The 25491-nt window shown below is 34.1% G+C and overlaps 2 protein-coding genes across 3 annotated transcripts in view; both read right to left on the bottom strand.

Annotated features, from left to right (window-relative positions):
- The window catches only part of LOC128184069 (intermembrane lipid transfer protein VPS13D-like), an 87574-nt gene that overhangs the window by 60425 nt on the left and 1658 nt on the right, over positions 1-25491 (bottom strand). The window contains exons 2-17 of the mRNA XM_052853394.1: positions 24118-24180; positions 10713-10816; positions 10331-10408; positions 9986-10098; positions 9669-9746; positions 9494-9580; positions 8876-8992; positions 3560-3679; positions 3114-3164; positions 2486-2727; positions 2009-2177; positions 1650-1751; positions 1195-1393; positions 775-921; positions 379-557; positions 40-194 (exon numbers count right to left, since the gene is read on the bottom strand). Of these exons, the coding sequence (XP_052709354.1) occupies positions 40-194; positions 379-557; positions 775-921; positions 1195-1393; positions 1650-1751; positions 2009-2177; positions 2486-2727; positions 3114-3164; positions 3560-3679; positions 8876-8992; positions 9494-9580; positions 9669-9746; positions 9986-10098; positions 10331-10408; positions 10713-10809 (1934 nt within the window). The 5' untranslated portion in view covers positions 10810-10816; positions 24118-24180. The remainder of the gene's footprint in view (positions 1-39; positions 195-378; positions 558-774; positions 922-1194; positions 1394-1649; positions 1752-2008; positions 2178-2485; positions 2728-3113; positions 3165-3559; positions 3680-8875; positions 8993-9493; positions 9581-9668; positions 9747-9985; positions 10099-10330; positions 10409-10712; positions 10817-24117; positions 24181-25491) is intronic.
- LOC128184054 (uncharacterized) lies at positions 4748-8637 on the bottom strand. Of its 2 annotated transcripts, none has more exons than XM_052853380.1 (2): positions 7203-8637; positions 4748-5436 (listed from the first exon to the last, which is right to left on the bottom strand). In XM_052853380.1, exon 1 carries the CDS (start codon positions 8453-8455, stop codon positions 7220-7222), a length of 1236 nt encoding a protein of 411 aa, XP_052709340.1. In that variant the 5' UTR covers positions 8456-8637; the 3' UTR covers positions 4748-5436; positions 7203-7219. The 2 variants fall into 2 exon arrangements, with proteins under 2 accessions (XP_052709340.1, XP_052709341.1); XM_052853381.1 differs by having other exon boundaries at positions 4748-5432.

Raw genomic sequence — 25491 nt, 5'->3', positions numbered from 1 at the left:
TTTGTTAAGTTCAGTGACCATGATCATAAATAGACACACCTATACTTAGCTGTGCTGTTAACAGGATTCTTCTCATAGAACAGTTCAAATATCTTGTCCCCTGGGGCTCCCGCACCCTGGGGTGGGGCTGAAGTCTTGCCCTGCTGGGAAGAAAAGCTGCTGTTGGGAGACTTGGCCAGTGTCAGTATACGCTCCTGTAGTACAATATAATGCATGATCAGTAACAGACAAGTAGCTCTTAATGATGACAATTTATTTTTTAACTTTGAAGATTCATACATTTACATCAAGTGCATTTTAAACTAGTTTTGCTTGTTAACCAAACACATCTCATCTTAAAAACCACACAGGGTGACAGCAGGAGATTATATATGTTACCTTGGGCTGAGGTGCGATGATGTTGGGGAATATGGAGTTCTCCAGGAACTTGTCTCTGAGGTACAGCCCCCCTACGTCAACCCCAAACTTCATGGCCTTGGACCGGGGCCGAGACTCGAACAGTATGTTAATGGCTGAGCACTCCAGCTCCAGCATTGTCATCAGTTGACTGGTAGATTCTGAAATCATTTTAAAAACATTTTATAAACACAGTACATGTATAAACATTTTAATTCATCCACTGGCAGATAAAAACAGTGAGAAACTACAATCTGTTGAGTATCGAGTTTACCAGTATATGAATATGTGATTAAGAAGGAGTGTTTTGCTGGCCAGCTGTTGTAAATCTTCAATATGTACATGCACAAGATCTGAGAGTCAATATTTTGCCTTTACCTGTAGGAGATAATGGCTTTTCTTTGAGAAGTTTGAAGACTCCAGACTCCAGCTTGAAGATCATGAAGGCAAACACTGTGTCCTTCTTTAGGAAGGAGGTGTTCTCTGAGGTGTCTTGTACCACATCCATCAACTCCTGCTCGATCACTGAAAGACAAGACCATTACAATCAACATCAGCCAATGAGAGCAAAACAAAATCTATAAAGTCTGACAGTGTGTTGTGCCACATCAATGAACTATCTCTATCACTGAAAGATGAACCAATGAACACCACAAAATGAAAGTATTTTTTTCACATTTTTAAACAAAGTTAACAAATTCCAGACTCCTTCATACCAATAAATGCCCTAAAATATTGCTAAAAGGATGATCAGTATTTATAGTACTCTGATTTACACAGGTATTCCCATACAAGTACCTAAGTCCTCGTTGTTTTTCCGTATCTTGGTGGGTGGTTCCCCTACTTCTAGGGAGGCCGCCTCTGGACTGGATCTTCTACTGGTGTCAGCCTCACTCTGAGATGACCCGTACCACCCGCCCCACCCTGGGAACCACCGCTGTAGGATACCACCCTGTTCTGTTGCAGGAGGGATAGTCACCTTCTCTGGTTCAGGGACCTACAACAAGTCACATAATCTATAATCATTTACTTCAAGTGGGTTTTTTTTCAGTACAAAATAATTATGCAAACACATGTACATGTATAATCATATTACTCTCTTCATGATGCTGACAATTAATCAAACAGATTTTTTAGTTTCCATCAATGGACAAAATCAAAATACATGTAAAAGGTTTATTTATGATATGAAATATGAAATATTTCTTCCAAAATTCCTTTTTTCCTTTAAGTAAACTATCCAATTGACAGACCTTGTACAGCTTGCCCTGTTGTTTAACATGGTGGTACGCCAACTCTCTCAGAATCTTCAACTCATCAAACTTCAGCTCCGACTCCAGTCTTGTCTTAATGGCCTACAATATACCGTTTTTAAATTTACCTCAGTCAGAATCATGTATAAAATCAATATAAAATTCATTGTTTACACACACATGTCTTTTGTGTGATTATGTTTTTGATCTGGTTAAATATTTCTCAACATTAATAGTTAAATTTGTATATTATTTAAGAAAAAATCTGCTTTGAGTATAGGTTGATGCGTCCAACTTATGAAACCATTGTACATCACAATAGCTTATAGACTGAGATTCCTCATTTTCTATATACTCACAGTATCTGCTGGACTGAGTTGGTGAGTCTCGAGATATCTCGCATAAACTCGGTGATAAGCACATACATCTTTGGTTCTCTGTACCAGGAAGTCTTTCGTGAGTTTCCTGTTTCTTTCACGTATCGTGTGTAAGGTGGCATTGATGGCATATTTCCACCAGATTGAAGACCTGGAATGACAAAAAAAATACTTTAAATTGACAAAATATGATACTTAAAAGTAGCTCTACATATAAAATTTTGCTGATAGGCAAAGGCAGGTCTTCAATCATTGTAAATGTTGAAAAGATTTAACTGGTAAGTTTATATAAAGATGCAAATTACCTAAAAAATTATTTGAACTAGTAAAAATATTTGTTATCATATTTGATGATCATTTCAAAAATTATATCACTATAAATGAATAAAAATATTTCATCAAATGACTTGAATATTTAAGAAAGCTGTTGAAATGAGATGCACCACAACACTGCCTTACCCATTCCTAACTTTGATCGCAGGTCTCCACTTGCGATACTTTCTGCGTCGTTCGTATCGCTCCATCTCTTTGAGCCACTCGATGATACACTGATACTGGTCCTCACTCAGACAGAAGGCCACCGTATCCAGACACACATCCATACTGATCCGCGGATTGTTCGGATCTCTGAGTGGGAGGGAGGAGGTGTTTCTCTTCAATTTGACCTTTGAACTGACTGGGGAAAGGATGTAGTCATGTTCCTTGAAAGAAAATCAAAGTACTGAAAGGTACTTAGAATGGAATGATCTGCAACTTGCTCCTTTTACAAAAATATATTGAAAAGTCAATACACCTATGTCTCTAAAGGAGTTTCAAATTACCAAATTTATGACGAAACTTACTTAAAATAGAACATCTACCAATGAGTGTTAATTTACAATAATAAAAATAATATCTACACATTCAATATGTGAACTTTTCCTCCTGATAAGCAGTTTAAATTAACCAATTTTTGTAGAGTTATTGGGGTGATTCATCATTCTTACATTATAATTTTACTACAAATAAAATATATGCCAAATTTGGAATGACTAAAAGTGACCATGAAAGGTAGAACACAATGAATTAGATAAAACAACAAATCTACCTTGAATTGCCTGGTTTTGCAGGAGACATAGGTTTCACTTTGAAGAGAAGCCTAAAAGAGAAAGTTATCATCATCAGGGAAGGAAAATCATTTTTATTTAATAAATGATCTTATATATTGAGTTTTATGCTTGATTCAATTTTTTTCCCTCATTTTTTACCTCTCAAAGTCTTATTGATATTTAACAATTTAAAATTTGTTATCCTGTGATATTATTTTTAATACTGAACATAAGAACATAAATTTTACTGGATTTTTTTGTGGATCTTACCCAAAATTTGTTATTGGTATGATGTTTTGTAAGTCATTTTTGTAACAAACTAGTTTTAATGATACATTAGAATGTGTTATAAAAGGCCCCTTCCTGCTAATTTACTGAAGATATATTTTAAGTGTTTACAAAGAGCTCCTCTCTTTTTATACTAATGATAAAGTAAGGTGTTTACATAAAGGTCCTCCCTGGGAAGGTCCCCTATCATGCTAGCCTCAGTGTCCAGGTACAGAGAAAAGTTCTGAAGGTCCACCAGTTTAAACTTCATGTCAGACACACTGCTTACATTGGCTCTCTGAAATCATTAATTAATAATATTTCATATCAATGGAAGAAGTGATTGCAATATACCACTTATTTTAAATAATCAAAATCAAAAAAAATTATACCAAAATTAAATCACCAGAAATACCTTCAATTAAATATTCTAAAGGAGTAAGCCACAAATAAACCTTTTTTAAATCAGATTTTTTCTCCTTGCAAAAATTGTCAGAAATTGAACTTTTTTTTAGGTCTTTTTGATTTTTTTTAGAAAATGATAATGGGCCCCTCATCCAAGCATACCCTGGATGTGATGGATGAGGGACATTCTTGGAGTACAGCCGGAGGCTGAGGAGTATCAATAGCATAATTCTTGACTAATTATACTCGGGCTCGCTCTTCAAAGAATTCAAACCATGTGACGTCAGTAGTATATATAGCACCGCCATGCATCTATCACTCATAATTTAAAGAAAATTTATTGTCAATTAGAAACTAGTGGCGGGCATGAATGTTTCACATGGGTTGGGAATGTTGATACTCCTCAGCCTCCGGCTGTACTCCAAGAATGTCCCTCATCCATCACATCCAGGGTATGCTTGGATGAGGGGCCCATTCTTTTCATACAGCCTTCGGCATATCGGAGTATCAATAGCATGTTCAAAGAATTGACAATAAATTAGATCAACCATTTATTCAAAAAACAATTTAAGACTGTGTCAACAACAACTACATTTGTAAAACAGCATTCATAAATGTTTTTGTGTTGTTATTACTTGCTGTAACATTACATGTATCTCTACAATAGAATTTTTTAAAATTCTTGGAAGAAGACCAGTCACCAGTTTTAAGTATATCCGTCAATGAGGCACCACTCCTTAATGCTGAAGAAGATGCAGCTGAACGAATAGAGTGTGCTTTGAAATAAGTGATATCTATTCCTGCACTTCCCATAACATCTTTGATCCATCTTGCCACTGTACTAGTAGATACTTTATTGAAAGTCTTATATGACACTAAAAGTTGATCACTTTTTCTCCTTTTCTTCGTTCTTTTGAGATATTCATGAAGTGTCGACACAACACATAATTTTTTTTATCACTATATTTTTGCAATGAAATAGAATAAGACCTTCCTGGTCTGGATGTTTTCAACAATGACGTAAAATAAAACACAACACTATCTGAATTTAAACACATATTCTTAATATTCATACACACTAATGTCTGAGCTCTAGCCGCCGTAGTCAATGCTAACAAGGTACACAGTTTCAATGTGAGAAATTTAATGTCCAAAGACTCCAAAGGAAACAAACTTTTCAAAAAGGTTAATACTTTAGACACATCCCATGTCAACTTGTATTTCGGTAAAGATGGTCTCAGGTTGAACAATCCTTTCATAAACTTAGTTAAAGATATAGAATTCTTACTCCATTTATCATCGTTCAGAGCTAAAGTCTGAGTCACTGCCACTTTATGAGTATTTATCGTGGAATATGATTTTCCATTTTTGAAGATACTAAACAAATATGACATTAGTTCTTTCTCAGTAATTTCATTTGCAGATCTATTCCGTTTATCACACCAAAATATGAAATTTTTCCAGGCAAGGTCATACTGCTTCCTTGTTGATTTTCTGCATGATGAGAGCAGGACGATTCTAATGTCTTTTGGAAATCCTCGGTTCTCCAATGTTTTCCAGATATAAGTGCTGCGGCTAGTAAGATTGTTTTGTTGAGGGGATGTTTCCGCTCTCCATCTGTCATTAAATCTGTGTGCCTTGGCAGCCTAACTGGAACAGAAATGAGCATTGAGAGAAGTAAAGGAAACCAAGATTGAGATTTCCAAACTGGAAACACTACAATAGCTTTATCGACCTTATCCTCAATTATTTTATTCAAAATTTTCCCCAATAGATGAAAAGGTGGAAATATATATGGATTTAGATTCTTCCATGTAAAGGAAAAAGCATCGATTTTCCATGCTTGTGGACAATATTTCCATGTAACAAACTTTTCAATTTTATGATTGGCAAATGATGCAAAAAGATCAACATCAGGAGAAAAATATTGTTTCAAAATTCTTTCATATATTTCTGGTTTCAATGACCATTCTGCTGAACTAGATGTTTCTCTTGAAAAATAATCTGCTAATTCATTTGATTTACCAGGCAAGTATTGACACGTCACCCAAATATTTCTTTTAAAACACCATTCCCAAATATTTCTTGCTAATTAAATAATCCATATCTTGTGAAATCATTCCACCCATATTATTGACATAAGCAATGGCTGTTGTATTGTCACATTTCACTCCAATATGAACATTATGTTTCTCTTTAAAGAAGAATTTTAATGCTAAATATATTGCTAATAATTCGAGGTAATTAATGTGAAATTTCTCCTCCACTGATGACCAACTTTTGCTAAAATTCTTATCTCCAAATACAGCCCCCATGCCTTTAAGGGAGGCATCTGTCTCTATCCAGTAATCTACATGAGATAGTCTAATAAGTTTGCCATTCTTTAACTCAATATTTTCTATCCACCAGTTTAAATCAAGTCTACTTAAAGTAGATAAAGTTGCCTGACCTTCATAATCTTTGTCATTTTTATTTAATGCCTTAATTTTATCCCTTTCCAAAGATCTATAATAAAGTTGACCTGGGGAGATGGCATTACATGCATGAATAATTAATCCAATGAGAGTAGCTAAATCTCTTATTTTAATAAACCTTTCTTCCATTATTTTTCTTGCTACTTCTAATAATCTCTCAATTTTTTCCTTTGGTAAATATACCTTAAAACTTCTGGAGTCTATAATCAACCCAAAAAATTCAATAATTTGAGTGGGTTCTGACACAGATTTATCAAGATTCACTTGAAATCCCAAAGTATTCAATGTGTTCATAATAATCTGAGTATTCTTTCTACAATCATCTATATTCTTGTTCATTATTAATGAATCATCTAGGTAATATGTACATCTGATACCCATGGATCTAAAATAAGCATACACAGGCTTTAATATCTTTGTAAAAATTCTGGGTGCTGAAGACAATCCAAAAGGAAGTACGACAAAACAATAAAATCTTTCCTTCCATTGAAAACATAAATATTTTTGATATTCATTTGCAATAGGTACACTTAGATATGCATCTTTCAAATCCACACTACAAAAATGATCTCCTTTCTGAATGAGATTTAAAATTTGACCCAAATTTTCTTGTTTAAACTTCTCATATGTAACAAATTCATTTAAAGATCGTAAATTGATAACGGGTCTAAGCTTTCCATTTTTCTTTGGAACCACGAATATATTAGATAAAAAATGACTATCACAAAGGTCAATTTCTCTAATTGCCCCCTTTTTCCACAATTCAGTCACTTCTTCATCAACAAGAGATGTTTCGTATGTATCAAAAGCTATTTGAGAAGGTCTGTTTTTCTGATATGGTAATTCATTAAAGGAAATTTCATAACCTTGAATTGTCTTCAACACCCATTGATCATTGGTTATTTTCTTCCATTCATGAACGAAATTTTTTAGTCTCCCTACCTTAATCACATCTTTCTCTAAAATCTGTTCTTTCCTCTTCTGTCCACATTTCTCATCTCTCTGCCATATGCATTTCTTCCCCCTAAAAAAGGTCTGTTTGACCCTCTACCTCTACCATAATTATAATTGTAAGGGTAATTCTTTCTTCCTCTTGTGTTAGTATAAAAAGAGTTGTTCCTTGGCCTGTCTCTTTTGTATTTATCAAAGTCTGACAATTCTTTGATCTTTTTCTGAATATCGCCCCCAAACAAAAGTTCTGATACGGGCTGAGATGTATTACATATGTCTTGGAATCTATTGGGTAAAACCCTTCTCATCAAAAATCGTCTCTTTTGAGAAATTTGGTAGATGGAATTACACAACACGATAATTGACTGTTTTAACAGATTTCTTATCTCTTTGAACTTATCATTTGTCTTCATCATCTCAGCAATTCTGAGTATAGGTGTAATACCCGCAACAATGGTTTTTTGCACTGCTTGAAAACCAGAATCACGACTCTGGGCAAATTTTGGTAAAATGTTCCATATGTCTGTATTGACCCTAGGTGCTACTAAATTATTGCAATTAGCTGGCCTTGGATTATCTTCAATAATTTTTGATGTCTCACCCTCTTTAATACACAAAGTATTGACCATTTCTGCCAGTTTAGAATCAATATCTTTCCCTTTCTTATCTGAACTAAACCAATCTGGTATTGCCCAATCACTTAATTCTATGTCTTTCTCTGATTCATTATCAGCAAAGAAATCAAACTCGTTTTGATTTTCATTCTCACTAGAGATGCTCTCGTGTTCTATCGACTGATTTGTACTTGCACTATCTTGTTGCAAATTGTAAATACAACCAATTAAATCATTTATGCCCATGAGTTCCTTAAACTTATCTATCTCATCTTGACCCATGTTTACTAGTGCATTGGTAATATCTTTACCAGATAACTTATCATCTTTCTTCGTTTTCTTTGTCTTATTTTTATTGCCATTTGCTTTCTTTCGTTTTGTACCTTTAGAACTCGCTACCGGCCTCGCCGGTGCACATTCACTCTGGTCATTACCATTATTGTTTAAGTCTTTGCTCACAGAACCTGTGGCAGAATTAGCTCTAGTAACTGCTTTAACTTCGTTCAATTTTTTAGCAAGTCGTTTTTCTGCTTCTCGAATAGCATCGCTATCGAAACCCTCAAACGAATCATTATCAGAGTCTGCCATTATAGAGAGGACCTCGTCCCCAGATTCGATACAAGATGACATGTAAAAATGTCAACAAAGAAATTCACACGTGAACCACGTGTGTATAAGAAATATACACCAGCGTAAATTTCAAGCAGTTAAGTCATTAAAAACGAACAAACACGTGAACCACGTGTTAACAAAGACAACGTCTCAGTTTTAATATGATAACAAACCGTAAGCTAAGCTGAGCCCGCACGAAGTGCGCCAAGAAAAAATATGAGTGATAGATGCATGGCAGTGCTATATATACTACTGACGTCACATGGTTTGAATTCTTTGAAGAGCGAGCCCGAGTATAATTAGTCAAGAATTATGCTATTGATACTCCGATATGCCGAAGGCTGTATGAAAAGAATAACTATATTTGCCAACTTTTCCTTTTTTCTTTCAAATTTCAATGTTTATTACAATTTCAGCAATACCCAGACAATAACTCACCCACTCTGAGTCTGTACTCTGAGCACTGAGACTTCTGATGACAATACCAAAAGCAAAGGGGTGGTCTGGAATCAGCTCATCATCCTCATATCTGATGTGTACATCCTCAATGTTCAACTACAGAGAGCATAAAACAGCATGATAACACAAGGGCAGCATATGCAGCATAGATAACATAATCTACCTGTCAATGATGTGCATATCCTCAATGTTTAGCAACAGAATCAAAATCTCAGAGCATGAGCGACAAAGATAGTCTCATGAAGCATGAATGATTGATTAATTAAGGGAAGCATGAAAGCATAATATATCTAATGTAAACATTTTCAATGTTTAGCTTATTAATATAACAGTATCATGAAGCATGATAAATCGACGGCAGCATAAAAACGTATTAATGTATCTGATTTTCCTCAATGCTTAACTTAAAGGTATGATGAACAAGGACCGCATATAAACAGAATAAAATTCTGTACAGTCATGCAAAGTGTTCACTTCTCCGTTTTCTTATGTTTGCCTTCAACATGAGAAGTGAAGTGGATCTAAATTACTTTCTTAAAATGCTAAGAGAAACAGTTCCAACAACATAATTATTAATAAGGCATGATGCAGCATTACCTGTAAATTTTCCAGAATGTTGGTGGCAATGGAGGTACCATAGGAAAACCAGGAAGATCCATAAGTCTCTTTCTCTTCTTTGGAAATCTGTAAAAACCAAAATCAACATTTCAAAAATCAATCTTTCACTGTCAAACTCACTTTTTAAGTGACCCAGAGATTTTCTATTTCTTACCTTCCATTTCTCCTCCAGGGCATCGAGCATCTTCTTTTTCTTGGCTTCTTCATATTCTTTCTCTTTTTCCTCATTAAACTGTGGATTAAGAGAGAAGAGATGTGAGAAATTTCATGGCATTATAATTATTTTTTTTTATCATATTAGTTAGATGGAGATGTAAGGCATTTCTTAGTTTTTATTATTAGGTAGATGGAGGTATATTACTGTAACAATAATTCAATGAAAATTTATCCACCTTATAACTTAATATATTTTTGACACCAAAGCAAGAATTCTACCATACATAAACAACTACTAGTAGTTGTCATGGTTACCTGGGAGTGTTTGACTGGCCCTGCCACCAAGTACAGCCTCTTCATGGAAATTACCCATGGTTCACTGCTCAGTCGATTCAGGGGAATCTTCAGCTTAATTTTTCCAATGAAACCTATCAAAAAGGTAAAACTATTGCTCAGACTCACCAATGCATGTGATTTCAGACAGATGAAAACACTGGTAAACTAAATATACTGTATGATACAAATTTTGCATTTGTGAATTTATGCATGTATTCTCATAATTTGATGCTAAACAGTTGAATTGCGGAATAAGTTCCCGCGTAAAATAAGGAATTTACAGTATTCTTATCCTGACTTGCAGTCTATGACAGGGAATTCTACCTGATTTGACATGCAGCGGAAGGTCCAGGCTGCTCAAGGCATCCCGCTTCAGGGGCAAGTTCTCTAACTCCACATATCCTATGGAACAATCAAAAATTAAGATATATTTTAAGTCATTTACATATAAAATAAAAAGCTACCTTTTTGAACTATACATTATATATAGCCTTTTGAAAATGAAACTTTTGATTTTAAAGCCAATGAAAAATTACACTTTGTGTAAGATGATATTATAAATCATTATAATAATGCCTGAAAGAAAAGAACTTTTATCCAATCATTAATTATCAAGTTTGACTTTAATCCAATCAGAAACAAGTTTGACTTTTATCCAATCAGCAGCAAGGTTGACTTTTATCCAATCAGCATCAAGGTTACATACCCTGTAGGAGAGCGATGGAGAGCTGTTTTGTGTTGAGATTTTCCACATACTGGCCCACATAGGTGTTCAGGAGGTACGCTGCTAGTCCCTCCAACATGTCTCACCTGAATAAATAAAACAGAAGGCATTTCAAAAGGACAGCACAGTCTTTTTTTTAATTAAAAATGAGATTTTTTCAAATTATCTTTTTCAAAATACAGTCATACATGCATTACATATATGGAAGCAAACTATAATTTAATAGTAAAATATTTAGCTCAAACTAAATGACTGGTTTTTGTCATGAACATGATAAAGGTTACAAAATTTGCATAATAATATGAGCATGAAGTTGACACATGTTATATCACATAACCTCATAAAGGCAATAATTTACCACTTCTGACATTCTGATGCTAAACCAAAATAATGATTTAAAAAAATTTCTTTCTGCAAATTTGAGTTTCACCCAAAAATGGATTAGTGTTCAAACAGAAAAGAAATAATTGGTTCAAAGGTGCAGCAGTCAGCTGCCACTGAAGCAACAAGTGTTGCACTGCTCACCCACAAAAAGCCACCAATAACCATAAGGAACCACATCTGTTTATAAATAACAGGAAAGGTCACTTGAGATGTTTTTAAGTAAAAGAGTCACATCCTAAATAATAATTTGACAGCAATTCTTGAACCTCTGAGGCAAGCTTTGCTGCACCTGAACATTTCATTCTGTCAAAATTCAGCAGCCATTTTGAAAGCCATGTCTGTTTGAGCAAAATTTTGTCAACAACTATCAATTTCAACAACAACATACACAAAGGTATGAATTCTTGTATGGGAAATGATACTCTGTAAAATAGCACAGGACTATTAACACACACAAAAAGCAAATAATGTTGTATGTAAAAAGCATAATTATAAAAAATTCTAACCTCATTTTGCCTTGATACTTTACTTCCACCCATACCAAAAAAAGTTATACAGAGTCATAACTATTTTGTAACTAAACTGGTAACTTTTTAGTGCCTCAAATTTGAGGTACAAAAAAGTTATGACTGATTTGTAACTATATTTGTCTTTGTCGTTTTGAAGTATAACTAAAATGTACCTATATCACACTTAGACAATTTTCACTATAACTTTTCTGTGCCTAATTTGAACTTAGTCATTTTAAAGTATAACTGAAATGTACCTATATCACACTTAGAAAATTTTCACTATAACTTTTTTGTACCTATTTGGACTTTGTCATTTCTTAGTATAACTAAACTGTGCCTTATTCAGACTTAGAATTTTTCAGTATAACTCTTTTGTAACTAATTTGGACTTTGTCATTTTTAAATGTTTGTTTCACTTTAAATACAACAGACTTAAACTCTTTTTGTACATAAGTATATTATAGATTAAAAAAAAACCCAACATGCATATATGCACACACAGTGAGTCTGTCTGACACACTCTCACACACTTGACCCTGGGTAATTATAAATTTTACTGCCTGAATTTCAATGCTATTATTAATACCCTTCTTTAATAATAACTTCATTTTAAAAACTATTGAAGTTTCCTGCAAGTTTGTGTTTTTCATCCCCTCTTCACTTATAATTCACATTACAGCAACAAAAACTAGCTATTGTGTTTCTGATAATTTTCAGCTAATTCTTTAACAGCTAGTACACTCTGAGAAAAGTGTATGTCCATTCATATTTGTTCAGTTATCAGTGAAGTTAATTGCAGACCTTATAGAAAGACAGGTGTGATATCAGATGTGTATATACCCCACCAAGCCCTCAGGCTGTGTAAGCCTTCATTCACACCTGTGTGATTGTCTCTATTTAATCATGCGTAAAGTCCAGCAAGCTCTTTTACTATTATGCAATTAAACAATGGACTTGATTAAATGCTTGCTTCTTCATTTTAAGAACAGTTAATAAACATGATAAACATTCAATTGAAGAAAAAAACTGATATATGCATTTCCTCTCAGTAAATGTGATGGGCTGGGTTGATTCAATCTTTATAGATAAAACTAAATTTACTTGGGTAATTAGTTTGTCTTTTGAGTTATCATAATGTTTGTTTTTGGTGCAAAGCATATGATATAAATAGAGAAATTATATATATTCCCGCTTGTTTTTGAATCCACCATGATTCAAAATGGCGACCTATAGTGATAGTTTCGTATTATTATTAGTACTAATATTTTATAACATACTGCAAGATCAATGAAATAATATCCTTTATTTAATTAAATAGGTTTTTTACACAATGTAACACTAGTAAATTCATCCTGTATTTACTGAATATAGTTTTTAAAAGTATTTTTCACTCTACTTGGTAGCTGTGATATGATTGGTCAGATTTCAAACTTGATCAATAGCGGAATTTGATTGGTTGATTTCATTTTCACTCATTTTAAACATGAAGAAGGACAACAACACTGAGGGTCTTCATTCCTGGATTATCAGAGTTTTTGTGTAAAGTTTAGTTAGATTTCCATGTTAAGAATGATCTGCATCAATGATAATTATATACAGAGAAAGTCCTGAGCGATGGGCTTGGATATATGTTCGTATTTTTAAATGATGGCTGCCCAGATTTGCTGGAGGAAATCATTGTGAGGAATACCATGGTAAGATTTTCATAATTTACAGAATATATAACTATAGGAACAAGATTATTTTATTGGATTGCTATCAGCTGATATAAATATTTTAGTAAATCAACTGTAACACAGGGATTTTCACCAGTAAATTTAAATTGACCAAGATGACAACAAACAAAATGGCGGAACTTTCTGGGCATAGTGTGATAAGTGTTAGTGTTCAATGTCTCAAGACTGTTTTCTATTTTTGTATGTAAACTATTTATACTGACAAGATTATAAATATACATCAATATAATAAAGGTGAAGCACTGCTCATGCAGCTATCAGTTTAACTAAAGTAATTAAATCATTTTGTTTTACACAAATTAAAAAATTCAGAACTTAATGATCTTTTGTATTTTGTAGTTTTTCTTTCACAAACTGAATATTTATAATTTATACATGATGTATAGTAGACAAAGCCATGTTAACTACCATGATTAACGAATGAACCTAGCTGGAATTTTATTCATTGATGGTAGATTTTTTTCAGTCTTGGTAAAATGATATATAGAACTGTCAGCACTTAAATATATTTAAATTTAAGAATTTGATAAAATTATGTTTCATTTTATCTAAAACCAAACAAATGTTCAAAGGGATTTCTTTCATAAACCACTATTTTTCAGTTGTTTTTAATTCTTAAACCTGGTATATTGTTTTTCATAATAATCTCCCTAGTAACCACACTATTGAATAACTAAAATTATAAATTATATCAGTTGTAATGTACAAGACAATCAGGTATGAAGTATGGGGGGATTTAAATTTACATATAAAAAAGTGAATAAATATGTATCCCCCCCACACACTTTTTGTGACCACGTTACAAAATTACAAAAAGCATAAGAGGGGAACGCCCCCCCCCCCCCCCCCCCAACCACCAAACAACACAGAGTAGGATTTTCATGAAATCTAAGTTATGAAAACACTATGCTACAACCCACACCCACAGAGATTAGGATTTTCATTATTTTGAGAAGTTGTCCTTTTTTGTCATTTTTCTTTTTGCTTTTTAAGATTTTTGGATGAATCTGGCCCCCCCCCCCCCCTTCAAAAACAATGCTATGTGCCTGTCATTTCATTGTGCTGCTATGTAATGAAAAAGAAAATAAGTTTATCGGTAAAATCAATTCAGAAAAAAGGTTTTCATGTTAGCATATACATCATGATGCTGAATTATTAGTGTTACAATGCTAAAAGATGTTACAATTATGTGTCATATGATTATCTAATAAGAATTATATTTTGATGGCTATTAATTCTTATCTAAAAATCTTTATTTTTCATAAAAAATTAATCAATTTGCAATAATTATAAGATTATAATATGTAAATGAAGAACTTCAATGCTAAAATGAAAGTGATACCTTATTTATACCTGAAATAATGCATTTTTTACCTATAGATGTAGTATAATGGTATTTTTAGTTTACCTTAAATGTATCTAAATCTGTAACTATAATGTAACTCAAAGTATAACTCTGATGTACCTAAAAATGTGACTCAAATGTGCCTAAATCTATAACTATAATGTAACTCAAAGTATAACTCTAATGTACCTTAAAATGTAACTCAAATGTGCCTAAATCTATAACTATAATGTAACTCAAAGTATAACTCTAATGTACCTTAAAATGTAACTCAAATGTGCCTAAATCTATAACTATAATGTAACTCAAAGTATAACTCTAATGTACCTTAAAATGTAACTCAAATGTGCCTAAATCTATAACTATAATGTAACTCAAAGTATAACTCTAATGTACCTTAAAATGTAACTCAAATGTGCCTAAATCTATAACTATAATGTAACTCAAAGTATAACTCTAATGTACCTTAAAATGTAACTCAAATGTGCCTATATCTATAACTATAATGTAACTCATTGTATAACTCTGATGTACCTAAAAATATAACTAATATGTGCCTAAATGTATAACTTAAGTATACCTGTATTTGTTCTTATTTAAAAACATAACTATTTTGTAACTTTTTTATAACTATTTTGTGCCTGATCTTGATTTCTTTTATGAAATAAATTGTTGATAGTTATATTTTAGTCATGACTTTTTTGTACCTAATTACAGAGTTACAAAAAAGTCATAACTAAATGATGCAACTTTGGAACCGATTAGAAGTAGTGGTTCCAAAGTTGCATGACTTAGTTATGACTTTTTTGTAACTATTTAAGCCTTCAAAAGTCATGACTTTTTTGTAACTTTTTTTGGTATGGGCAGTGAAATCATGCAACAAAGCAATTTGATCATCCTCTTCCTCTGACAAAGTCATAGTCATGAACCATGTGCGTAAAATCGCCAATTCTCCATCAACATTGTATTTTATCAGTTTCAAATTCATGAAAATCATCATCATTCATGCATTCACTCTATCATATGAAAGCTTTGCATCACTTTTTAATGCTGCAGTCAATTGGCATGCTTTTAACAGCTTAATGATAATCAAAAGCTCAAGGCCTAAGAAGGGTTGAACCCAGTTTGCCAAAAAAAATTTGGTTAAAAAAAGTGTGCAGGTTACAATTGTTCACCATTCGTTTTCGTGGTTTAGTTCAAATAAGGTACAAGAACTGTATGTAAAACCATATTCAATACAATGGTCTAATAAATAATTTTCCATGTCTGCAATCAGTGAGACATTTAAGGAAGTAGGATTCCAAATCCATGTTTATCAAAATGAGCCCTGTAAGATTTTGTATCAGTGGCTGATTAGTAATGCAACTCATCTGCATGCAGCCAGTGGCATCTCATGATCAAGGATATCTTTGAGCTCTATTGGTCAATCTTAGCAAGATTGCCAAATGAATGTTACATATCGTAAATTTCAATTTTCTGGTGGATGTATTACAAATATACTTAGTCTAATAACTCAAAATTTCCTGTTTTATTCAGACAGAAAACAATTTTGAATCATAAGAGACAAATTCTTTTATAAACAGCAGTAATTGTGTATGAATGTACACATTGCATAAAATATTCGGAGAGAAAAATAAAACAAACAAAAATGGACAGGTAAACATGAAATCAACAGAGAAGTCATCTATCAAGAAAGTACATGGATGTCATATGAGCAATGGTCCTATCGGCAAAAAGATTCAACATAGCCTGGCAGCTGTGTAATGACTGAGTCAAATCCAGTCAATGATTGATAACTATTGGTATACATACACTCCATTCCAGCTATAACACATATCATATTACCTATAGCTAGCTCATCTTGACCCTTTATTAAAGCTTATCTTTGCAATTGGATATCTGGGCAGCAGATGATCGAGACTCAGTATATATATTCATCCATAGTTAATATTGAATAAAATGTTACGAATGAGAGGCAACACAACAAATGTTGGAATGTTATAAATTTTACAATTTTACCAGCCCCCCCCCCTCCCCCCCCCCCCAAAAATAAATCATACCTGTAATAATGTGTCTGTCTTTTAATACAACATGTATTGAATGACAATTAAATATGTACTATATTAATTGCTGTGACAGTAAATTTATTCCAAGATTTTAACACTCTAGCAGGGATACAGAGTTGCAACATACAGTATGAAATCTATATGAAACTGATTAAGCAATTAAATTTACATCATTTATTGATTGTCTACTCACAACCCCCCTCCCTCAAATGTTTACTGGTTTTGGAATTGAATAAGGGAAAGTTATAACTAATGTTCATCTAAAATGGGTGGTAATTAAGTCTCATTGGTATCATGGCCAACTTTCACTTACATAGTCAAGGTGAACTTTTAACAAACTCAAATTGCAACATGCAGTACATATAGTTACAGGTATAAAGACTATTATGCTGTGCAAACTCTGCAATGATTATACATGTACAACCATCTATAATTATTCCACAAAACTGATCAACATTTCATTTTCCACCCTACATGAGGGAAGCAAAAATGTTACAGGTATTATTGGGAGCATGTATATGTAATATACAAATAAAAAGGCAAATTTTATTTTTCCTCTATTAAATTAAACAGTGAGATTTCATTCATAAATGTTCTTCCATGATCAGAATTGAAGAAAACATAGGTAATCATAGATTACTAAGCTCACCGAGACGGAGCATCACCATTATGAGACATCACCTTCATAATTTTATATGAAAATCATACTTTATGATCTTGGATATTCATGGATTCTGTTTTGACAAAATATCGTATATCATCTGATAAAAATTTTTTATGATATTCATATGTTCATATGTTAATCAATACAATGATATAAAATTAAATATTGTATCATGTCATATTTATAATATATATCATATAAAACAATAAAATACCGTAATAAACAATAATGAGATATGATATTGTAATGTATGATATGACATTGTATTGTGTTATACCTTATTGTATTTGATCACATAATACAAAATCATAAAATATAATACAATATAGTATTATATTACAATATCATATTACATAATACATCATAACATTGAAACATATTATATTGTATAATATAGTATGATATTGTATTTAATGACACTGAAACATATTTGATACATTATATGATATTATATCATATAATACAATATAATTTGATTCCAACATTGTATCTTATCAAATGATACAATATTATGTGATAAAGCAAAATATTATAAAATACATTATTATATTATACATATTGTATCATATGACACAATAATATATATTACAATATCATATAATACAATTTCATGTGATAAGATAATATATCATATAAGCCAATATCATATCATACAATATCGTATGATACAATATTATATAATATTACAATATCATATAATACAATTTCATGTGATATAATTCTATATTACTGAAACCAATATCATATTATACAATATTGTATGATACAATATTATAGAATATACAATATTGTATCATAGGATACAATATAATATTTTGCAATATCTTATGTAATTGTATCATGTGATAAAATAATAAATTAAAAATACAATATAATATTATACAATATTGTATCATAATATACAATACTATACATAACAGTATCATGATACAATATCATATCATAAAATATCCAAAAAATTGATACAATATCATATCGTATTGTATAACTTTTTATAATATAACATATGATATCCTATTGTATCATATCAAACAATATTGTTTCATATCATACAATACTATATCATAGGAATCATGTTATATCATTTATCAACAAACACATCTATCTATCGAGCTGGTTTGAGTGAGGTAGGAGATTTCTTTAGCATCCTTGATAATGGAGATCAGGCTCTGCATATAAAGCAACCTCTGCATTTAATTTAAAATAAAGTTAAATCAACTATGCAAGCTATCATCTATAAAACATGTGACCTGTTCCAAAAAACTAAACCTCATCCAGCATCCGAAACCTATGGCTCAGATTCAGCATTCAAGCCCATCAGGTGCATTGGTATCATAACACGCATCATCCATGCAAGTTTGGTGAAGTTTGGACCAGTAATAACTAAGATATCATCATCAGAGGGCACTAGCAATTAAAACCTTAACTTCCTCCAGCATCCGCAACCTATGGCTCAGATTCAGCATCCATGCCTGTCAGGTGCATCTGTATCATAAGACACACCATCCATTCAAGTTTGGTGAAGTTAGGACCTGTAATAACTAAGATTTATTTTTTAGCATCCTTGATAATGGAGATCAAGCTCTGCATCTGAAGCTACCTCTGCGATTCATTCATATTACAGTTAAATCAACTATGCAAGTTTGATATAGTACTATCATCTATTAAACATGTGACCTGTTCCTAAAAACTTAACTTTATCCAGCATCCGAAACCAGACTCAGCATTCAAGCCTGTCAGGTGCATCAGTATCATAAGACACACCATCCATGGAAGTCTGGTGAAGTAAGGACAAGTCATAACTAAGATATCATCATCAGAGGGCACCTGTTTCAAAAACTTTATTTAACCAGCTCTTAAAACCTTAACCTCCTCCAGCATCCGAAACCTATTGCTCAGATTCAGCATTCAAGCTTGTCAGGTGCATCAGTATCATAAGACGCACCATCCATACAAGTTTGGTGAAGTAAGGACCAGTAGTAACTAAGATATAATCATCAGAGGGCACCTGCAACAAAAACTTTAACCAGCTCTAAAAACCTTAACCTCTTCCAGCATCCGAAACCTATTGCTCAGATTCAGCATTCAAGCTTGTCAGGTGCATCAGTATCATAAGACGCATCATCCATACAAGTTTGGTGAAGTTAGGACCAGTAGTAACTTAGATATTTCTATCAGTGGGCACCCACAACAAAAACTTTAACCTGCTCCAAAAACCTTAACCTCCTCCAGCATCCGAAACCTATAGCTCAGATTCAGCACTCAAGCCTGTCTGGTGCATCAGTATCATAAGGCACACCATCCATGCAAGTTTGGTGATGTACGGACCAGCAGTAACTAAGATATTGCTATCAAAGGGCACCTGCAACAAAAACTTTAACCTGGTCCAACAACCTTAACCTCCTCCAGCATCTGAAATTTAGGACCCAGATTCAGCATCCAAGTCTTTCAAGTCCATAAGTAGGTCCAGATGCATCACCCATGCAAGTTTGGTGAAAATAGGACAAGTAATAGCTTAGATACAGGACCTGCAACAAAAACTTTAACCAGGTCCGGACGCCGACGCCGACGGCGAGGGTATAGCATAAGCTCTCCTTGACTTCGTCTCGGTGAGCTTAAAATGCTTTGTTTCTCAATTTCATTATTAGAGACACAAATATAAATAATATATTAAGCTTTTAATTGGATCCACTCACAAATCTACCATTATATTAAAACAGGAGAAGAAAGAAATCTTACTTTTCAATTTGTTTCTATGTCATACAACCTATTTGAAAACAATTATGCAAAAAATGAGTGAATTTTTCTCAATCTACATGTAACTAATACTGTGCAAAATGAGAAATTTCAACAAACTCCACTTTCTTAATGTCAAAATTAATTAACATTAACTGTCTACCATTTAGTTACTGAACATCTTGATATTCGTAGCACTAAATGTATGAAACTGTTTATGTCTTTAAAGATAGTCATTGTTCCGATGGCAAGTATTACACAAATGTGTTAAGTCGGACTTTATCAGAGAAATGTCTGATTTCCTTACAGATTATACAGACGACAAGTGTTGGACACAGTGATGTGAGCAATGCTGTCCAGAGAGTCATTACGAATGGTCGCCACGGCAGACGCCACTTCTCCCAGGAACAAAGGACTGTTCTCCAGGATACCCTGTTCCTCTCCAACCAGCACTACATCTGACTCCAGCAGCAGGCGGTCATCTGGAACTGCCCGAAGTCCTTTCATTTGTTGCTCGTCAAAGTCCAAAACTCTTCTGGTAAATCCGAAATAGCAGTTTGGAAAATCTTCTAGCCATTCTCTAACCATGACCTCCCCACCTTTGAAATTGCAAAGATGGATGTGTTGCTCTGGACTACAATGCCGTCTGACAAGGTCGCGTACTCTTGACCCCACATCGAAACTGTAAGGGTCTCCATGGGGACCAGTGACCTTCAAAATCATTGGTTGGGCCGGTGTGCTGAGGGTCAGAAGCTGTCTAAATTTCATTTCTTGTTCCATCCATAACTCCTTGTCTCCTGATCTATCCAAACCAATGTCGCCGAATGCAGCGTCTGCGCTATTAGTCAGCACACTCACTGCCTCGAACTCTTCCTGCAGAAGACCAGGGGCAGCCGAAGCATCGACTCCAAAACAATTCCTCCACCCAGGATAGTTGGGAAAACCTCCCAACGCAAAGGACTTCGGGTTGCTATATACTACAGTGCCACCTATGATGTCAACTGATACGTTTGGTCTAGCGTGATTGGCTAAATTTGAAAGCAGTTCAGAGGGATTGATTTCCGCGACATTGAACATCATACACAAACGTCCAAAGTAGAAATGGCTGTCCATTAAAGATATTCTCTGTGGAAGCCGTGGTTCTTCAAAAGGTATGGGCAACACCTGCCTATCGAAGTCTGGAGGAGGTGTTTTTCTACGATACCCCTCCAATTCCTGATGAGACATGCTGTATTCCTGGTCTCTATATTCAAGAAAATCCCTATCATCATTGAAAGCAGTGATAAAATTCCTTGTTTCCTCTTCATACCCTTGATTACCAGTGTTAAAATCCTCTTCTAAGCTCCCGCTGGTCTGATGAACATTTTTGTCTTTCTTTTTCACCAAATTCAATCCTTTCTGATGGGGATTTTTCACGTCTTCTAGACTTAGACCATTAATAGTGGCTTTAGCAAATGAGGATTTGAACAGCTTCTGAAAACGGACTGACACATATTTCAAGAGGCCCAGTAGGGCTCTCCAGTGGAGGAGAATAGCTGGACTATTCGGTGGCCAAATGGAAAACTGGTGAGGTATCTGCAGCCCTTGGTGCTGACATAGAGCCCTCATGCTGACCTCCATGGATGGTGTGATTTTAGCCTCCTGAGGCATGACGTTTTTGCTTCTGAAAAACTCCAACAAATCCTCAATATGAGCATCAGGGCTAAGTACAAACGTGGTTAAATCTCGCAGACTTTTCCATCGCATGCTGTGGAGATTAGGATCAGAAACTGGAAGATCCACATCGAATATTTTTGGGAGGTGAAATTTGTAGGCATGGTCTTTTAAATCCGTTGTCTGAAAACAATTCGGCACAGGACAAGTGGTGAGAGCATTAAGTCTCTTAATCTGACGATCGATTCTACGGGCTTCATAATTCTTCTTTATCTTTCTCTGCCCTTTCCTTTCTCTTCTTTTTCTCTTTTTCTGAGCTATTCGTCTCCTTTTTCGCACTTGAGAACTAGACAAACCTCTGTTGCGTAAATTTGAGGCAACACTGTCTTGCTGTTCCTCTTCTTCAGTTTCACTGTGACTACAAGATGAGACATCCTCCTCTAGATCTTTCTTTGAACCACCTGTTTGAAACAAAGGCTCTTGCTCTACTCCTCCACCTGTTGGATGAGTTTGCTCGTAATCAAAAACTCTGATTTGATCAGATCCCATATCTGGATTGATGTCATGATATGAGCTTGAGCCTCTGCTACTGTGGAAACCATGAGCCTGATTGTCAAAAGTTTTAAACCTTGATTCTCTGCTCTTTTCAGTTTGAGGGATACTAAAGGACTGAGGTGGAATGGATCCCATATTCTGCTGCATATTTTGCCCCCTTTGTTGCTGCATATTTTGTTGCCCTTGTTGCTGCATATTTTGTTGGCCTTGTTGCTGTTGCTTTGAGCTCTTTAATAATTCCCATTCAAATTCCAGCCCCTCTGCATGGAAAAGATTTCGGAATTCCCCTCGCTGAACAGGAGTGATGTACTGCAGCAGACAAGACAGGGCCTTCCAGTGAAGCAGTAATGCTGGACTGTTGACGGTATGAAGAACAAAAACCTCTGGTTCACTGTATCCATAGTGACGACAAAACGCCCTGAACGACTCATCCATTTTGTCTGAGATGGGCAAGCCCTGAGGAAGGATATTCTGGTTCCTTAAAAATCTACACAGGTCATCAAGATTTGAAGTGTTCCCCAGAATAGACATTGTTAATTCTTTCAAGGCTCGCATGCGCAGTTCATGCAAGGCAGGATTCTCCACAGAGAAACTCGTGTTAAAAATTTTCGGAAGGTGACATTTCATCATGTGTTCTTTGTTACCACCAACTTTCTCATGGCAATCTGACAAAGAGCACTTTTTATAATTCGTATTCAATGTCTTTGAATTATTCATATTTTGTGACCCATTAGACTGTTGAGAATTGTTGCCACTACATGTATTAGGTTTTCTTGTGTTTTGGATATTGCCTGACAATGTATTCTTCTGCTGAGAGGCTTGTACATGTTCATGTCTTTTGCCCACATACATTGCTTGACTGGTCCCTGATTGGCCAGTTTGTGACCTTTGACTTGCAGAGCTGAACACAGGCCGGTGAGAACTTTGAACAGTTGAAGGCTGCATAGACTGAGATCTTGGCTGCTCTCCTAGAAGTCCCAGATGATGACTCTGATAAATGTTGTCTGGCTTCTGTCCCAGTAACCCTGTTGGAATATTTCCTCTCCCTTGGCCCCACCCTGGTTGTTGGAACATCTGACTTCTTTGCCCATGGTTCTGTGGATTAATCCCCACAACGGCACCACCATGGCCTTGTGGATTAGCCATTACACTGGCACCACCAACTCTTGGAAACCTTGGTGCCTGCTGGTTTGGTCCTCGATTCAATGTGTTAAAATTTTGTTGACTTGGCTCTGGCACAGAATGGGATGGTCTAGTGTATGCAGGAATTCCAGGTCTGGGGTTTTCAAATCTAGTACCATATCCATAGGCTGGTTGGGATGATACTGTGTTTGGTCCAGGACCTGTATTCAATGAGTTTTGTTGATGGTATCCCAAACTGCCTTGATGTTGATGATAGGCTTGCAGCGATTGGTTAGAATATGTCATGGGATGCTGTCCTTGGTTGGGATTAGGAACACTCTGCCTAGAGCTATGATAGGATGGATTCACCACTGAGGCATTCGGAACACCAACCCTCTTAGAGTTTGGATACTGCTGTCTCACATTGGGAACATTGTGTGTATATTGCATATAGTTTCTATCCATCATTATGTCTTTTGATTATTTCACCAATCACCAGTTCTTATTTGCAGATGACAGTAAAATGCTTAAGAGTGGCATAAATTTGCTTATTGCTCAAAACTGCTTGTTATCAGCTTTTGGTTAATTAAACATTCAGTAGGTAAGAATCCTACCTTTATCTGTAGAATGTCCCACTGGCTATTTGGGAAACTTTACTGCTTCTCTCAAATTGATCACTAAAAATAAAGACCATAAGAATTAAGTTACATGTATCTGATCTATAGTACAATCTATAACATCATTCCAACATAAAAAAAAAACACACACACACACACACACACAAGGAGAAGCAGATGTTGCTTGCAATCAATGTTTCATATCACCAGTGAAACTTCCATCAAGGAATATTAGGAAGAGAGACAAAGCACATGATCAGTAACATCTATAGCAGCATTCTTTTTTTTATCAGTCAATATCAGCCAGTTAATCGAAATATTTTTTCTTGACATTCAAAGCTTACACAAAAGTAAAAATTCAATAACAAATAAAAATTCAGCTTATTCAAACATATTCTAGTATAAAATATTTTTTGAAATATAATTCTAGTATAGTGATTAAAACATGAACAGGTAATTCATCAATTTTTTGCTGGAAATGACCCGCAATTTCAGTCCTAGCTTGAATCAATGAAGAAAAAAATGGTCCTGTAAAATACGGCAACAAATCTAGACCACTAAATCAGGTACCAGCAGAGATATATCTTCATTTGAAGGGCACATACTTATAACAGAGTTTTCATTTTCATACCTTAAATCTCTTTATTTTTTTTTCTAGTAAATTTTTTAATCAATAACTCAGTCCTATACAGTCAAAACATTATTACACTCTTATAAAAAAATTACTTGGGCTCAATAAATAATTTAATATTTTAATATACACCTGTAATACATTAGATGTTTACTTGTATTTCATATGTTCAATAGTTATCATAGTTATATCATGTATCACATTAAATATCAATTACAACAAACTCCATACACCCTATCATAAAAATAATTAAACTTTGCAACTAGATCCTATACCGTGTATATGGACCCATGCAGGTTCTGCTTTCCATCACTTTTAGGTGATTTAGAAAAAAAAACCTTTTTTATCCTATACCTTTTATTTTAGAAAGACTGAAATCAATGAAAAAAAATTTGTCTTCTACAAGGACATATTATCTGAAGGTATTGACAAAAACGAAAACAATATTCTATAACACGGATTTACAATGGGAAAAACTCCAGTCTATAACCATTTCAACGAGTTGGATAAAGCAAATATAAAATCACATAATTATAGATGTTCTATTTATCTCATACAGTTTGATTTATATTACGAAGCTTTTGAGACAGCCCCTTTTTTGACCCGAATGTATTTGTTTCAAAGATTAAACGACAATGCAACGTTGTGTTATGCGGTTATTGTGACCTTGCGCAATACAATATAGTACGTCATTTTGGAGATAAATTTATATAACTGATTTAATGTGAAGTTTCAATAAT

This window comes from Crassostrea angulata, chromosome 5 (assembly GCF_025612915.1).
Source record: "Crassostrea angulata isolate pt1a10 chromosome 5, ASM2561291v2, whole genome shotgun sequence".
NCBI classification, from domain to species: Eukaryota; Metazoa; Mollusca; class Bivalvia; order Ostreida; family Ostreidae; genus Magallana; species Magallana angulata.
Note: the sequence above shows the minus strand (reverse complement) of the source record. Positions and strands in the feature narration are given on the sequence as shown.